The following is a 17443-nucleotide window of genomic DNA, read 5'->3' as shown; positions in this document are numbered from 1 at the left end:
GGTATGTAATTGTAGATAGAACAACTCATGTTGGTTCTGGCTTTTCTACCTTGTTGAGGCAGATACCTTAATCTGCTGTGCTGTGGCTAGCTGGCCCTTGAGCTCCACCTTTCATCTCTGTAGATTGGTTTTAAAGATCAAATGGTCTTCAGGCTTGTTGGCTTTGGGCCATTTCTCTGGCTCTGCTTAACATTTTATGGTTTATCTTTGGCTGGTAGTTTTTTTGTTTGTCTGTTTGTGTTTTTTTTCTTTCAGTTTTTAGACACTTTCTCACTATGTATTCCTGGCTGTCTAAAATTTCATCTATAGACCAAACAGGCCTTGAATGAACTCTCGCCTGCTCTGCTTCTCAGGCGCATGGGTTTGTACCATGCCTGGCCAAGTGAGATTTTGTTTGTAGTTTTGTTTTCATTTGAAAATATCTTTGTAGAAATTCTTTGTCTCTTAACATCTTTTAGTGCTTGCCTCTTTTGTCTTTTCATACAAGGTTTCAGCTATAAACCAGGCAAGCCTGGAACCCAGACTGGTTGTTCCTCATCCTTAGAAGATGACTGAGATTTTAGGTGTGAACTACCCATTACTGCCAATTTGCTTTTTTTTTTTTTAAATCTCTTAATAGGACAAATGGTATTTTAGATTGTTTTTGTTTTTTATTTTCCTTGGATTCAAAGTCAGCCTAGACTACATGAGACTTTGACTCAAGAAAACAAGAATAGATGTCCGAAAAATCTTCAACTTCTGGCTTAGGGTTTTCCTGCTGTGAACAGATGCCATAACCACCTCTCCCTGACCTGGTCAGGTCAGGAAAAGAGGTGGTTCTGCTTCTATTAGGTTGTGTGAAAGATTTCACAAAATATCTGCTCACTCCAGACAGGGATCCCACTACAGACCAAAATTATGACACTGGGAAAGTTTTTAAGTTGTTTTTTTTTACAGGTACAGATAAGGGGTTACTCATACAAATGGATATGACTCTGCAGCCCATCCCATTTCTCCTGTTCATGTGTGTGTGGGGGGGGTCATGTGAATGCAGGTGCATACATATTCACATATATCAAAAATGTCTTGATCACTCTTAATCTAGTTTTTTGGGATAATATCTCACAATCTGGAGCTTTGATATTAATTCAGCTAGGCTGACTGGAGAGTTCTACAGATGCACCTGCTCAATCCCACATTTATCCTTAGAGTCTCCGTTACGTAGTGCTATGCCTGGCTTTTAAATAAGAACTGATGAGCAGTACCCAGTCTTTTCCTTTCCCAGCCTCTTGATTTGAGATAAACTTACCGTCTGATGTTTCACTAGGCCAGCCTGACCTCAGACTTGGTGTAATCCTCTTGCACACACTTCCCAAGTACAGAGGGTGCTTGCCAGTCACGCTTGTATTCATTTGTATATTACTACAGTTTTAAGTACTAGGAAGGGGGGGTGACGCCATGAAATGCTTGGCACCTTCAGATATATATCAATATATGAGGCTCTAGGTTACATACACAGAACAGAGCAAGATGTAGTGGCACTTAGAGTTCTCAGAGGATCGGGAATTAAAGGTCAAGCTAGGCTACAGGAGACCCTGCACCAAGAAAACAAAAATAGAGGATAGTTTGCAACATCACAAGCAGGAGGAACATAATAACAAGAGGGGTATAGTTTCTGGGCTTTCTCTGGAATAGCCCTAAATCTCAGAAAGAACACTACTTCAGAAATGGGGGTTTGGAACAGTACTTCCTGGCTTTGAGGCCCTGTACTTGTTAACATGAGAACTTTTGTGTAAGTTGGGATAGTGTGGTTCCCAACCTTTCTGATTATGACCCTGAAGTGTAGTTCCTCATGTAATGACTCCCAACTATAAAGTATTTCTTACAACTGTAATTTTGCTATTAATCATAGTGCAAATATCTTTCTGATAGGCAACCCCTGTAATGTGGTCATTGGTTTGGGGAGTTGAAACCCACAGGTTTAAGAACTGGGATAGTAGTTACTAGGCTGTTAAGAAATTGAGTCAGTAGGAAGAGGATGGAGAGGGCTAAGAGCTGTGAAGTTTCTGTCAGTGCACAATAGTCTAGTGAGCTTCCAGTGACCTCACAGGGAAGCCTGGGGAGAGGCAGTTCTCAACCTAAATAACTCGGAGGATGAAAAGTTTTTTTTTTTTTTTTTTTTTTTTGGAGAGATCTTGCTAGCCAAGGCCCACCAATGTGACGGCCTTTGGGAGGTGAAGGCAAGAGGAATGAATGGAGCTTCAAAGTCAAGGCCAGCCTGGGCCTTGTGCAATGTTTGGTAGCCTAAAAACAACAAATAAATCCTGGAAAAGCATCTCGGGATAGGTGTGGGATCTATGTCTGGAAGCCTCTTCAAGCTGGATGTGTAGCTGCCGGTCAAAGGGGCAAGAGCCTGTTACACTTAAATAGAATTGTGCACAGCAGAGACAGCCAAGTCTTAGCTAAAGCCTGTCATCTGAGACACCTACCTTGAGCAGGCTTCCACCAGGAAGAGCACCACGAAGCGCCTCAAGGGGGTGCTGCTGTGAAGCAGCTGTAGTGCTGGGATCTCACCTGCTTGGCTGTCACTGATTACAGTGGCACAGCCCAGTTTTTGTATCCAGGGCAATTCTGTACCATTTTTCATGCTTTTCTGAACCCGAAAGGTGAAATTCGGATGCCTCTGGGTCCGATTCTGGGCCACTGCCTCTAGTTGCCTGACTTCTCCAAACACCTAGCATTCCTCTCTTCCCAAGAAGTAGGCTACTATCTCCAGTACCAAGAGGTCCTAACCTCGGATCTTATGAGTTCTGCCTTTTGCTACTCAACTCTTACTATTTTGAGATTCCACTCACATCCCAGGACATTGGAGGAAGTTTCCTATGTGTCGACCTGAGGGCTGTTCAAGATTTTATTGGGGTGGGTGGGTCAGTGAAGTTTCACTGAATTGGGATTTCAGAGTGACTAAGACCATTATATGTTATATCATGTGGGGGGGGGGGCAATCCATGTCATCAGAACTGCTAGGGTCTCTGGGCACAGATTCTAGTCTTTGGTTAAAACACTATGTTCAATGGCAAGTTCATTCCTATTGTTGACTTTGATCCTTGGGAGAGCATTGGAGGTACACAATGAATTAGGAGGAGGTTCTCAAAGTAGGATCTTCTCAAAGCCATAGGGACAGACTCATCAAGCATTCCCACATCCTTGCTCTCCCCACACATCACAGAGGGTCACAAGAACACAGAATGGAGCAGCAAGACCAGTTTAATATAAAGTCAGCTTTGGAACACCCTTCCGGGTCACTGAAGACAGCAGCATGCTCTAGGAAGCCATTATGGAGAGGAAGCTGTCAAAAAACTGCCTCCAAACTTGGTCCTTTGTTCAGTTCATCAGGTACTGGCAGAGCCTGTGGAGAGTTGGGTCATTTCTTCAGTGACCCTTTGCTACATATTGGTCTCCCTCCCTGCATCCCACCAAAGAGTTGGCTTACCTGGGGTGATGAGTGGAGTAGCTTTCCCAGCTAAGGAACTAGAGAAAGGAATACTCATAAGCATCTGTTTCCTCAGGCTTTCCCATGTCCCTCTCCTACAAGGGCATACTTTACATTTATGTAAAACATAACATTTTGCATACATTTATGTATTTGAGCATTCATGTAGTAGCTCAGGCTCATCTTTTTTTTTTTTTTTCTTTTTTTTTAAAGCTAAGAGCTGGTGATTTTTTCACATTTCACAATATAAGTGAAAATGGCACTTTTTAATATTATTTCTCCCTTCAGAAGCATTCTGTTAGGAAGGGAAGTTCCTTGTCCTGCATCTATCTAGTAAACACTCAGGCTCAGCACCAAGATCTTATTAAATGAGAAATACAAAGAGCGCTTCTGCTCTTATCTGTTCATGACAAGCCGTGTGGCCACCATCATAGGGTGGGCAGGAGGTCTCATCATTGGAGGCCCGGGCATCGTGGGCATGTGGCCTTCCATGGGTGGTCTCATCCCAGGAAGAAGGGGATTCATCATTGACATGAGAGGGCCTCTCACGTGGGGTGCAGGCATTGTGCCAGGCCGAGGAGGACCCCGGAGACTGGGGGAAGGTGGGATCACGGCCCCTGCAGGCGGAGGCGCAGAGAGTGGAGCTGGAGGGTTGTTTTGTCAGTCAGGCTCTGGGCTGCTCTTCCGTCCATTTCTGGTATTAGTCTTCCACATTCTCCGTGTTATCGACCTCTGCAGTGCGTCTTCCTCGTAGGTAAGATACGGATCACAGTAGTCCAAATGAAACTTAGGCATGTTGCTCCACGAACTGTTGGCTGCCCAGGTCCCCACCCCCAGGAACTCCAGGCTAGTCTTGAGTTTGGTATGTAACCAAGATTGGCCTGCTGATCTCCCTACCTCTACCAAATGGTAGGATGGCAGGTGTCTGCCATGGGGGCACAGACCCGAACACTCTTCTTCCACAGTGACTTAATACCAAAGGACAGGGTTTCCTCTTATTTAAGGCCTTTGACATCTTCAAATAAACCCCACGTTTAGCCAATGAATAGGCAGGGTGTAGTAGTTCTGTTTGTCCTAGAACTTAACCACCAGGTAGGTGTGCTCAGTCAAACATACATACAACTGGGTCTCTGTCTTACCTGGGCGTATGGTTGCGCCTACATTTGCACTTGCCACCTAGGAGAGGAAGAACATAGAACCAGCGTGAGCCTGAGCCTTCCTCTTCCCCCACTGCCGATCCCTCTACTCACTCAGGGCCATGGCGATTCCAGCTATGCACAGGAGCCCTCCAAAGATCATTCCTCCCAGTTGCAGGCTCTCCCAGTCTGGGGGTGGGGGCAAAGAGGAGACATTGCCTCACAGTACCCTCACATATTCATCCACAAGGTATTTATGGGACTGGGGGTGTGGCTTTGTAGGACGCCTTTACAAGCATCTACTTTCCCTATAAATAAGTGTTTTCCCACATGTGCTTAATCCCAGGCAGTGAAAAAGAGACCAAGTGAGTTAATAGGTACATCATGTAATAGTGTCTCATGGGGACAAATGTCATGAGAGGCAAAGTAGATGAACCTAGAGAAAGGAGGACAAGGTTCCTCGGGCCAACCCTGGCTCCATGCCCCAAGGCACCCTTTCCCCTTCATTTTGTAAAGCTCTTAACGAACAGGTGTGGTGTCCCACTCCACCTTGACTACTGGATCATGTACCATCCTTATTAGTTGGCTTGGCCAAGAGGTCTAAAGCGGACAGGGATTGACTGTGGGGGTTGCGTAGGGATGGGGGCTGGTGCTGGTTCTTACCATAGTAGAAGGGACTGCCTTCATCTGCAGTAAATGAAAAATAAGTAGATAAATACCAGAACTAGGAGACAGGCTATGGGGTTTTAGAAGGGAAATGCGGCATGTGGCAGGCATCACTTGTGAGTTACAATGGTGGGTACTCACCAACTGGATCATTGGCTTCCAAGGCTGGCAGACCTGGATGAGAGAAGCAGAAATCGGTGTTCACCACTAAAACACCAGCTGTCTAGAGGGGTCTGAGAAGTGACGCTGGCACCCCTTGGCTTTTGCAGCTCATCCTGAGAACCATGGCTTCCCATTCACAGCCCTGTGTATATCTTTTTTTTAAAAATAGATTTATTTATTATATATAAGTACACTGTCGCTGTCTTCAGACACACCAGGAGAAGAAGGCATCGGATCTCATTACATGATGGTTGTGAGCCATCATGTGGTTGCTGGGATTTGAACTCCGGACCTCTGAAAGAACATTCAGTGTTCTTAACCACTGAGCCATCTCTCCAGCTCCATCCCCTGCATATATCTGTGCTCTGAACAGGATGGTGGATTCATTTATAACCTTGTCTGAGACGTGTTGGACAGAGCCAGGCTCTTTGCCTCTTAAAGAAACAGGCCTACTTTGATATGCATTGTCCAATTTTCACAGTTCACTGACTCAGCAGACGTTAAGCAATTTTCAGTGTCCTCATTCCTCCTGCCCTAGTGTTGCATGCAGCCGATCATTTAAAGGTAAACCCTCTCATTAGGCAGCAGTCCCACTCTGGGGAGAGGCTGTCTGGTCTCCACTGTCCTCGTAGGCGGAGTATATATATGGAGAACTCACCTGCTAGCACCAGGAGAAAGGCGCAGGTTACTCCCTCCATATCGGCCCAGGGCGAGGTTGCAGGCTGCTGGGGGAGATGCAGAGCAGAGGTGGTGGTTTGGGTCTGTGACCTGCCACAGCTCACCCCATTAGTAAGAGGCAGAACTAGTGTGAAAATTAGGCATATGAATCCCACATAGGCAAGCGCTTCCCTTAAAAAAAAAAAGGATGAATTTCTGCTTTCACATCTACAGATGGTTACCTGAGTATGTGGATTGCTTAATTCTAGTTACATGTTCAGAACAGAACACCCTGTAGTGACCACACTGGGCTTTGTGAAGAGCTTTATAAAGATACAACCATCTCTCTCACAGGAGGTGGGAATTCTCGAAGATAAAACCAAACGCTCAAAGTGAGATGTCTGTTCTACGTAGGAGCCAATTGAAAAGATCTGGGCCTGGAGTAGGCAGGTTGAGTCATAGATTATCTCAGAATTTAGCAGTAGGGCTGGAGGGTGCAGTTCCAGCGTCCTTTTCTAGAGTTGGGAGCTCTACTCAGAGCACAGGTACCTGCTAGAAAGGCCTGCTGGTGTGTGAGACCAGACTTTCTCCTGGGAGTAGGTCCTACCCAGGGATACACACAAGTTGTAGGTGATAACCCTTGTGTAGCTGAGTTTTAGAGAGAAAAAGCCCCATCCCTTCTTTCTGTATGATAGCAGCTATAGGCTAGTGTCAAGGGTTCAGTTCTGAAGCCACAGTTACTATCTGCTGTACTTAGTTCTATTCTACTAATGAAATCACAGACCCAGCACCTACTGGCCGGGGGCTGTCCCCTCACATCCACTTACCAGGTGTGTGACTTAGAAGGTAGTATCTCTGTGTTTCAATGTTCTGCAAATAATAGCAACCTTGTAAATTATGCAGATGAGATTAAAGGAGCTATGATACGCCAATCCTAAAAAATATACCTAGTCCTGAAAGCCGTCTGCAGTACGTATAAACCACATGGGCCCCAAGGGAAAACTAGATAAAAGAAGTCTCCTGGACATGGCATTTTATGGTCTAGCCAGTCTCTGAAGCTGGTTTTTGTTTGCCCTTCATCAGTTTCTCCTCTCCCTTCCCACAAACCCACAGCTCCCGAATTATGTCTTATTTTCCTTTTACTTCTGCTTCTGCTGAAGGTTGGCTCTTACTTCCCCTGGCCCTGAACTCACAAAGTCAGAACTCTCCAGGCCTGGAGAGGCCATCTCTGTTCTCACAATCCCCAGATAGCTGCTCACTTCTGTGAGTCCTGGGGTCAGCGCCCACCACCCCTTCCAAGGAGCACACTTAAGCCCTAGTGAACATCTACTCACCCTGGAGACGACCTGAGCTAGGTGAGTGGTGCAGAGAGGAAGTCTGAGGACAGCCTGGGTGGGTTCTGCTCTTTAAACCCAGGGGCTCCGCCCTCGGCCACACACCAGCAGGCTGGAGGGAACTGGTCCTACCTCCTATGCTCCCGTAGGCAGCCCTCCCCACCTGCTCTTAAGGCCATAGCTCACTTACCACACCCAGGGTAGAGCCGGTGCTCGGTCCTGGCTACCTAGAGCTAAGGAACGAGGGAGAGAAGGGAGAACTGTGATTTCTGGATTTCAGTCCCTGCTCCAGAAGAAAAGGGGCTTCCTTAGTCTACCTAAGGTCTTCAAAGTGCCAGGGTTGGAAGGTAAAAGTGCGTGTTACCAAGACTGACAACCTGAATTTGAGCCCAGAAACCACAGGGTAGAACAAAAGCTGACTCAGAAGTTATCTCTGATCTCAATCTCTCTCTCTCTCTCTCTCTCTCTCTCTCTCTCTCTCTCTCTCTCTCTCTCTCTCTCTCTCTCACACACACACACACACACACACACACAATAAGAAAGGGCCCCAGGGTTTAGGGTTTTGGCTAGCCTGTGCTGTGTGGAGTACCTTGGGGCAGCTGCATTGTTTTTATTTGAACCTGGTGTTCAGAGACAGGGGGCTGGTCTGATGAGGACCCATTGGTTCATTTGCCATGGTCTTGCGAGACCTGTGACTTGGGGAAACTGCTTCTTCAGGCTGGAATAAGAAATTTTACAGGCCCAGGTAGCCGTTTGCTTGCCTCTCAAAGAGGAAGGGACATTGCCAGGTAGAGGATAGCTTGCTTTGTTCAGAATCATCCTACCATGCCTGAAGATGACATTTGGCCTCTGCTCTTTTCCACGTGAGGGAGACTTATTCCTGTCTAGGAGGTCATTGAAGAAGAGTTGAGGTTGTCTGTCTTGAGTAGGTGGGAAAGGGCTGTTAAAGGATTCAACAGTTACTTTCTTTTTATGTTTGTAAATGTGGTGTCTGCCAGCGTGCATATCTATACTGTCTGAGTGCCTGGTGCCCACAGAAGCCAAAAGAGAGTGTCAGGTCCCCTGGAACTGGAGTTACAGTTGTGACAGTTGTGAGCAGGTATGTGGATGCTGGGAATCAAACCCAGGTCCTCTGGAAGAGCAGTCAGTGCTCTTAACTGCTGAGCTGTGTCTCTAGTCACCCTTCCTTCTGAGTACTTTTTAAAAACTGAAACACTTCACAAATTTACATTTTGTTACTTCATTACATGTTTATTCTTTACCTCTATTATTATTATTATTATTGCTTTTTTGAGACAGGGTTTCTCTGTGTAGCCCTGGCTGTCCTGGAATTTGCTCTGTAGACCAGGTTGGCCTTGAACTCACAGAGATCCACCTGCCTCTGTTGGGATTAAAGGGATTAAAGGCCTGCACTACCGATACCACTCAGAGTTTTCCTTTTTTGGGATGTCCTTTGTTTATTCTTTGACAATTTCTTAGGTGCTTATGAAGTCTCTTGATCATATCCATCCGAACTGTGCTCTCTCGAGCCTTCTTCCCCATCCTCCTCTTTTCTCTCGTCTTGGTGCTGTTTGCTGGATTGTTGGCTGATTTTGTTGGCTCCGTCTTGTGTAGGTAAACATGCTGCAGTGGCCGTGTCGTTCGAGAGAGCACATTTCCCCACGCTCCATCCTCCTGCTCCTGGCTGCTTTCCACTCCTCTTCCAAAGGTTCCCCACACTGATGACAAGTGCTGAGCACTCTGGTAGGTGTTGTGCCTGCTTTTTATCCCAGCGCTTCGGAGGCAGAGGCAGGACGAGCTCTGGGAGTTTTAGGCCAACCTGGCCTACATAGAAAGTTCTAGGACAGCCAGGGCTACAAACATAGTAAGATGCTGTCTCAACTACACAACACAACTAACTAAACAAACAAAGACCGAGCACTCTGACCAGTTGTGAGTCTGTATCAACTGCCGACCAGTACAGAGAGATGCTTCTCTGGCCAAGGTTGAGGGAAGCAGTGATCTATGGGTAGACAAATAGAATGTGGCTCGACAAATGTCCATTTAAGCAGAACAACCGTAGTCGGGTTCCTCCCAGAGCCTGTGACCTCCTGAGCCAGGGTTTTGACCAGGTTTACAGCCAGGTCTGAATTCCCTCCTGCACAGCAGGCTTTAAATCCAATTCACGTACTTTGATTATCTGGTGAACGTAGTGGGCATGTGGGCACATCTTGGCAGGTTGATTTACAGCCAAAGGGCTGGCTGCAGAAAGGCCGTGGATGGCTTTTCTCCCCTAGCAGCCTGCCTAGCACCTTCTGGCATGATGAGATCTGGTCAGTCGAAGGACAGTTTTAGGTCAGTTTCAGCTTGATTTCTCTTTGTCCTGCAAGCAAATTGTGTGGTGTCTTCAGCATAAGGGTCTTACTGCCTGGTTCTGCTGGACAACCAAAGCCAACAGCGATAGCCTGTGTTGTTTGGGAGCCCCGAGGGCTTCCCTGACCTGTAACCCATGCCTAGTACTGAGATTTTCATTTTATAACCAACATATGTTGGTGGCAATAATTTTCCATCCAAACAAGGTATTGACACAAATTCCTTCTTTTTTTTTTTTAAGTATAAATCATTTATTTTCCTTCTAATCTTCAGCTCAGTACATAGATGGCTTTTCTTCACCCTTTGCGTTGACAGTTTTCTCTAGGTTGCTGATGCTGATATGATAAAGCTCAGCATAGAAGGCCCTTGGGTCCAGCACCATGGCTCTAAGCACCCCATAGGCAGCTTCATCTCTCTCATGCACCAAGGCCTGGTGTACTGGCTGGTTTTGTGTCAACTTGACACAAGCTGGAGTTAGCACAGAGAAAGGAGCCTCAGTTGAGGAAATGCCTCCATGAGATCCTGATGTAAGGCATTTTTTAACTAGTGATCAAGGGGGGAGGGCCCAGCCCATTGTGGGTGGTGTCATCCCTGGGCTGGTGAACCTGGGTTCTATAAGAAAGCAGGTTGAGCCAGTAAGTGACATCCCTCCATGGCCTCTGCATCAGCTCCTGCTTCCTGACCTGCTTGGGTTCCAGTCCTGACTTCCTCTGGTGATGAACAGCAATATGGAAGTGTAAACTGAATAAACCTCTTCCTCTCCAACTTGCTTCTTGGTCATGATGTTTGTGCAGGAATAGAAACCCTGACTCAGACACCTGGTAACCCATTATATGGGTGTCCTTGGAGGCCTTGGCTACAGCATCCCCACATTCTGAGAAGGACTGGGAAACTGTCTTGACAGCATTCACTTTCTCCAGCTACTTCTCCTGAGTCACCACCCCAAAATCCTTTCCATCTTCAATCTTGGGGATCAGGAGCTGTATCCATGTGATTACCCAGAATGCACTTCTCTTTGAGGGTCCAGACTTCTGGCTTAACCACTGCAAGCAGGGCCAGACGCTCCTCGTTCCCCGGAGGAAGCTGCCCTTGGGGACTTGTCTGTTTTCATCTCATCAGCTTTAGGTGGGGGATCCGGGATACGGATGTCCAGAGGTCAGCCACATGGAGGGAATCTTCTTACAAGAGCTGACTCAGGGATATGATTTTCTATGGTAAGAAAGTGCAGAGGAAAGTCATCAGCCTCCTGGAAAAGATTTGTCTGAAGACATCCACCTGTTTACTGCTTCTCTACTCAAGTGCGCCCCATAAGGCTTGACCATGTTCCCCGTTGCCAGCTCTCGAGTCTGGGCAGCCCCAGAATTTGCTTTCTTCCTTCTGTTTTTCAAATATGTTAGAAGGTAGTGGGTTTTCATAGGGTTTTTTAAAATACAGCTTTACTTTTATTTTACCCACCTTACGCCCTACTCCCTACTTTCTTTTCCATTTAATTTACCAGTTAAAGGTAAACGTTCAACTGCCAACGTTCTCCATACCTTCACATCATATATGCTCTATTCCTTTAAGACCACTCTTCCCTTCATGGGCCCTTCTTAGCTTCCTGGCCTCTACAGACACTCCCTATCAATCCACATTAATCTAAAAACACAAAGCTACAATTCATATATGAAGAACATACCTGACATTTTTTTAAGGCCTGGTGTATCAGTTTGGGTTTCTATTGCTATGATAACAACCATGACCAAAATAGCTCATTTTCTCAGTGAGGAAGTTTATTCAGTTTACACTTCCAGATAAGATTCTGTTCCTGAAGGAAGTCAGGGCAGGAACCTGGAGATTGGAACTGAAGCAGAGGCCATGGAGAAGTGTTTATTGGTTTATTTCTCATGGCTTACTCATCTTTGTTTCTCCCTCCTCCCTCCTCCTTTTCTTCTTCTATGTATTTTGACACAGGGTTTCTGTCTCTGTAGACCAGGCTGGCCTTGAACTCAGAGATCTCCCTGCCTTTACCTCCCAAGTGTCGGTATTAAAGGTATGTGCCACCACCCACCCCATGCATTCCTTTTTTTTTTTTTTTGGATATAGGGTTTTTCTAGTTAGCCCTGGGTATCCTGGGACTCACTATGTAGATCAGGCTGGCGTCAGACTCACAGAGATCCACCTGCCTTGGCCTCCTGAGTGCTGGGATTAAAGGTGTGAGCCTCCACTCCCCAGCACTCAGCCCGTTTTCTTACTACCCAGAACCACCTGTCCAGGGGTGATGTCACTCCCAGTGAGCTGTGCCCTCCTGCACTGACCAAAGTGCCTTACAGGTTTGTCTAGAAGTCAGACTTTTTTTTTTTTTTTTTTGTCTTTATTTTATGTATGTGAGTCGCTGTCATTCACTTCAGACTCACCAGAAAAGGACATCAGATCCCATTACAGATGGTTGCGAGTCACCATGTGGTTGCTGGGAATTAAACTCAGGACCTCTGGAAGAACAGTCAGTGCTCTTAACCACTGAGCCATCTTTTCAGCCCTAGAAGTCTATCTTATGGAGGCATTTTTTCCATTTCTCAGATATGGAGCCATGTTCTCAGTAAAGATCCTCTCTTCTCGCATGTGTCTAGGTGTATGTCAAATTGACAAAAAAGCATCAGCATACTTACCTTAACTCAGGGTATTTTCCAGTCACGTCCATTTTCCCTCATATTTCACTGTTTCTCGAGGCTGAATAAAATTCCACTGTGTATGTGTCCCATCTCCACCGTCCCCTGACCAGCTGCTGGCCTTCAAGGCAGGGTCTGTTTCCTAGCTATTGTGAACAGAGCGGCACCAAACATGTCTGTGCAGGTGTCTCTGTAGATGTGGGCTGCTCTGGCTGTATTCTGAGGAGCAGTAGAATAGAACATGTGGTAGGTTTATTTGCAGCTTCTTGAGAAAGCTCCACAGTGACTTCCATAGTGGCTGTACTGAGTTACATCCCCCACCAACAGGGAGTAACATTTCCCTGTCCCCCACATCCTTGCCAATATTTGCTGTCATTTGTTCTGAAGATTTATTGACTCTGAGGATTTTATTTATTTTTGTGTACAAGCTTGATTTGTCTCCATGTATGTATGCGTGCACATGGGTGCTCATGGAGGTCAGAAGAGAGTTTTAGGTCCCCTGGGGCTGGAGCTATGGATGTTGTGAGCCACCATATGAGCCAACCATTCTGAGTTGCAAGGGCGCAGCATCCTGTATATGGCTCTTATCATAATAATAAATGGTACCCATATGCTGTAGAGAGGAGGTTGTAAGGTGGTCCCCTTGAACCCTTCCACTTTGCCAGCCCTCTTCAGTCCTGAAGTTCTGGTTGGTGTATATCGAGTGTATGTGTGTGTGTGTGGGGGGGAGGTGTGTGCATGGTGTGTGTCATGATGTGTGTATGGAAGTCAGAGGAAATTTTTGGGGAGCTCGTTTCATTCTTCCTCGTAAGGGTGGCTCCAGGGGTGGAATTCAGGTTGCCAGACTTGCAGGGCAGGAGTCTTTTTCTACTGAGCCATCCTGATTTTTCTCTTCTATGTGACATGGTATTTCTCTGTAGCCCTGGATGGCTCTGAACTCACAGAGATTCTGCATGTTTCTGTCTATGCAGTCTGAAGACCGGAGGTGTGTGCCATCATGCCTGGCAAACATTTTGGTTTTTTGAGGCAGGGAGCCTGCCAATCAGGCTACATTGGCTGTCTAGCAAGTGCCACTGTCTGGCAAGTCTCTGCCTCTCCAATGTCAGCACTAATAGATATACGAAGGTTTTTTTACATGAATGTTGGGGACTGTGACTCAGGTCCCAACACATGATTGACAGACACTTCACCAGCTGAGCCATCTTCTCAGTCTCAACCCTTCTTTTTTATATGACTGATCATCGTCATCATCACCACTATCATCATCCAGTGTGTGTGTGTGTGAGAGAGAGAGAGACAGAGACGAAGAGACACACAGAGAGAGATGGGGGGAGCACTCTGTCGATCAGAGGACAATTTTGTAGAGTTCTCTCCATCTTACTACATGGGTTCCAGGAATCCAATCCAGTTTGTCAGGCTTGTGCAGCAAGAGCCCCGACCCACTATCGGTCCCTTTGCTCTTGCTGTGGTAAGACATCAGGACAGGGCGATTTGGGCTTACGGTTTTATCCAGCAGCACCACAGCAGGCAAACATGGTGGCATCGATCCATCAGGTCGACGTGATGGCAGGGCAGCTGAGCATTCGCACCTTCAGCGTTGAGAGCCAACCTGAAATGGCACAAGTCTCAAACTCTCAAAGCCCACCTCCAGTGACATCCTCCAACAAAGCCAGACCTCCTTAGCTTCTCTAAGCAGTGCCACCAACCAGGGCCAAGTATTCAAATACCCGAGACTCTGGGATACATCTAACATTCAAACCACGATACCCACTGAGCCATCTCACTATTTCCTTACCATCTCCTTAAAAAAAAAGAGATTTTATTATTTTTATGTGTATGTATGTGTGCCTATGTGAACTTATGTGCATGTTTGTAAGTTAGGTGTATGTATGCATGCCTTAGGGGGTTTATGTGCATGTTTATGAATTGTGTGTGTATGTGTGCCAGCATGAGTTTATGTGCATCACCTGTGTGAAGGTGTCCAAGCTCAGAGGACACTGGATTTCCTAGAAGTGAAGTCATAGGTGGCTGTCGGCTACCCACTGTAAGTGCTGGACCTGGATCCTCTGGAAGAGCAATAACCACTGAGCCATCTCTCCAGTCCCATTCCCAGTACTTTATCGTTTTTTAAAGACAGAATTTTTCTGTGTATCCTTGGCTGTCCTAGAACTCACTTTGTAGTCTTTGTAGAGATCTTCCTCTCTCTGCTTCCCCACACATGGCTAGCACTAGGTATAATATCTAAAAAAGCATAGGAGTGTTAGCATAGGAGCTGGTCATCGCATAGACCCCAGGGGCCATGACTGTCAGCCACTGACAGTCAGTCATGGGTGCCTCTGAGAAGAGTCACGCAGTGTCCAAGCGTGATGTGCGCCATACATAGATGAGGTGATTCCTCACCTTTGTGCTTGGCAGTTACACACAGGGAACCAGGTTTCTAATTCCTGCTTCTGTCCAGCTACCCCTGGTCCCTCTGCCTTCAGCGGGGACAGATTTTCTTTCTGTTCATTAAAGATCTTGGCAGTAGAAATGAGATTGGGTCTTGAAGAGGGCAGAAATTATACAAAAGTGCTAGGTCCTTCTGCTGGAGTAGAGCTGAGGTACCTTCCTTTCCTACTACGGAAAGTCTTCCTGCCTGCAGTAACTGCTGTGCTGTGGTTATTACCCTCAATAGCCTAGGAGATAGAACTCATCTGAGAAGAAATTTGGGGCTGAGGACCTACTTGGCTGCTAGAGAACAATGTAACCTCTAGAGGACCTTCTTTCTTTCTTTCTTTCTTTCTTTCTTTCTTTCTTTCTTTCTTTCTTTCTTTCTTTATTAAGCTGGGGAGCAATGGTAGTAGAGTCTAGGGCAGGAGGTTGGGAGTTTGAGGTCATCTTCTACATAGCAAACTTGAGACAAGTGTGGGCTACATCAAAACAAAACAAAAACAAACAAACAAAAGCGGGACCAGGGAGGGGGAAGTGGGAAGTGGGGACGGGTGGACCTTTCACCTAGAACAGTTTTCCTCGGAGGTTCCTCTTTCAGCCACTCTCGCAGGTCACACATCTGTCATGTGTGTATTAGAGCCACCACCACAGCTCTGCACATGGAGCCCTGTGCACTAAGTACTAGCAGCACGGTCTCCTGCTGTCCCCAAATGCTGTCTCAGTGAACATTCAGGTTAGTTATTGCCATGGCTCCTGTCTCCTGGATGCACAAACAGGCAGCAAGAAGGTATGTTGGTTGCTGCAATGTACACAGCGACCATCTCAGCCTGGGTTTTCGTCCAGAGTACGTGATGATGGTGGTGCTTCTGAATCCAGGGGTAAAGGAGCTTTCCTTTTCCTGTCTGGCTGAGCAGTGTCCGTTCTGTAATTATCTACTGAGTGCTGACCGTGGATGGTCTGTGCACGGTCAGTTATCAGCAGAAAGCAGGGCGCATGTGTTTGGGAAAGAAAATTACTCTCAAGTAAGGCCAGAGGGATGTCCACCCGCTGAAGGCTCTTCAGGTTGTCTCAAGGGAATGAAGCTGTCCTTGTGTCCTCTCTCTCAGTTCGATATGTCTGTCCAGGCACAAACTTGGAATTCTCTTCCTCCTGAGAGCAAGGCAGCTGACCTCGCCCTCCTGCCTGCCCGCCCTCCTGCCTGCCTGCCCTCCTGCCTGCCCGCCCTCCTGCCTGCCTGCCCTCCTGTCTGCCTGCCTGCCCTCACGCCTGCTTTCCTGCCTGGCCTCCTGCCTGCCCTCCTGCCCGCCTGTGTAAATGGACGAGGTGATCAGAGCCTTATATTGCTATAGAGGGTCCACCTCTGTGGGATCAGGGAGAACTTCTTTCAACGAGAGACAATGGTTTGGGTTTGCATTCAGTGTGTATTTGTGTGTGTGTACGCGCATCTGTGAGTATATGCACACCTTGACTGTCAGTTCTCAGGTGCCATCTATCTCATTGACTGGAACGTGTCCAGTAGTCTAGGCTGGCCCATGAGTCTCCGAGATCTTTATGCCTCCACCCTTCCCTCTCCCATGGTGCTGGGATTGTGGGCATGCATCACCATGCTGCAGCCAGCTTTTTTCTTTTCTTTTTAAATGTTGATGCTGGGGAATCAACTCACATCACAAGCAGTTTACCAACTGAGCCATTCCACAGCCCCTGGTTTGTATTTGATGAGGGTCTTTGGGCACTGTTAAGAAGGAAAACATCTGGGAGAAGAGAGACCCTGAAAGGATCCACAGGACCACCACAAACAGCCAAATGCAGTCCGAGACTCCCTCCTCTTCACTAGCGTGCTCTCCTACCCCAGATCACCTGTCTGGGCAGGGTCTGTACTGCGCATGTTCTCCGCGTGGCTTCTCAGCTCTGCTTTATTCCCCACCAGCACCTTACAGCCACAACTGCTAAAATAAACACCTCTCAAAATAAATGCTTGGTTTCCCCCTTAAACCCTCCCGCCTACTCTGTTACCTACACAGTGTTAAAACGGGAAACCTGACTGTCATTATACATCTTTACTGTCCTTGAATCTATACATTAACTGCTTTCATTCCTTCCTCCGTCTTTTTCTTCCTTTGGACCAGGACTTGCTATGTAAGGGTCTGAAAATCACTGAATGGAGACCCCAGACTCACATAGCATGCAAAGACAGAAGAGTGATTATTCTGCAGACACAGCCAGCATGAGGGGGCCAGCCATTCTTGGAAATGGCAATCCTTATCAAAAGGAATAGGAGAATTTTCTAGAGGGATTTCATTGACGGGTGTTGGGGGGGGGTCACAGGGTTCACCTTCTGATTCGGTTGTGCCAGGTGGTCAGTGGTCTGCACTCCTGTGTCATGAATGTTTAGCCACAGGATGAGACAGGGCTGCCCAGCACAGATGGCCATCCTGAGCTAAGATATTTCCCTATTTTTATGGCTATCCGCAGGCTCTTCTTTGGGAGGGGGTTTTATGACCTTGTTTCTGAATTGTATGGTCTGTTCCTGGAGCTGGTGCCTTATGGCCTTCTTTTCAAAATCAGACCTGGTCCTTAAATGAAGAC

At 46.8% G+C, this 17443-nt stretch overlaps 1 protein-coding gene and 1 pseudogene across 2 annotated transcripts; both read right to left on the bottom strand.

Annotated features, from left to right (window-relative positions):
- Positions 1-2352: 2352 nt before the first annotated feature.
- On the bottom strand, positions 2353-6134 carry FXYD4 (FXYD domain containing ion transport regulator 4; the record flags this gene model as incomplete). Its single annotated transcript, XM_080914415.1, has 7 exons — positions 2353-2369; positions 3473-3510; positions 4612-4648; positions 4723-4797; positions 5272-5295; positions 5416-5448; positions 6095-6134. 7 exons carry the CDS (start codon positions 6132-6134, stop codon positions 2353-2355), a joined length of 264 nt encoding a protein of 87 aa, XP_080770541.1.
- A 3919-nt stretch (positions 6135-10053) lies between these two features.
- On the bottom strand, positions 10054-11101 carry LOC308418510 (proteasome activator complex subunit 2-like; annotated as a pseudogene). Its single transcript has 2 exons — positions 10598-11101; positions 10054-10209 (listed from the first exon to the last, which is right to left on the bottom strand). The product of its transcript is annotated as a proteasome activator complex subunit 2-like (transcript).
- Positions 11102-17443: the final 6342 nt, after the last annotated feature.

This window comes from Micromys minutus (assembly GCF_963924665.1).
Source record: "Micromys minutus genome assembly, chromosome: 3".
Lineage (NCBI taxonomy): Eukaryota > Metazoa > Chordata > Mammalia > Rodentia > Muridae > Micromys > Micromys minutus.
Note: the sequence above shows the minus strand (reverse complement) of the source record. Positions and strands in the feature narration are given on the sequence as shown.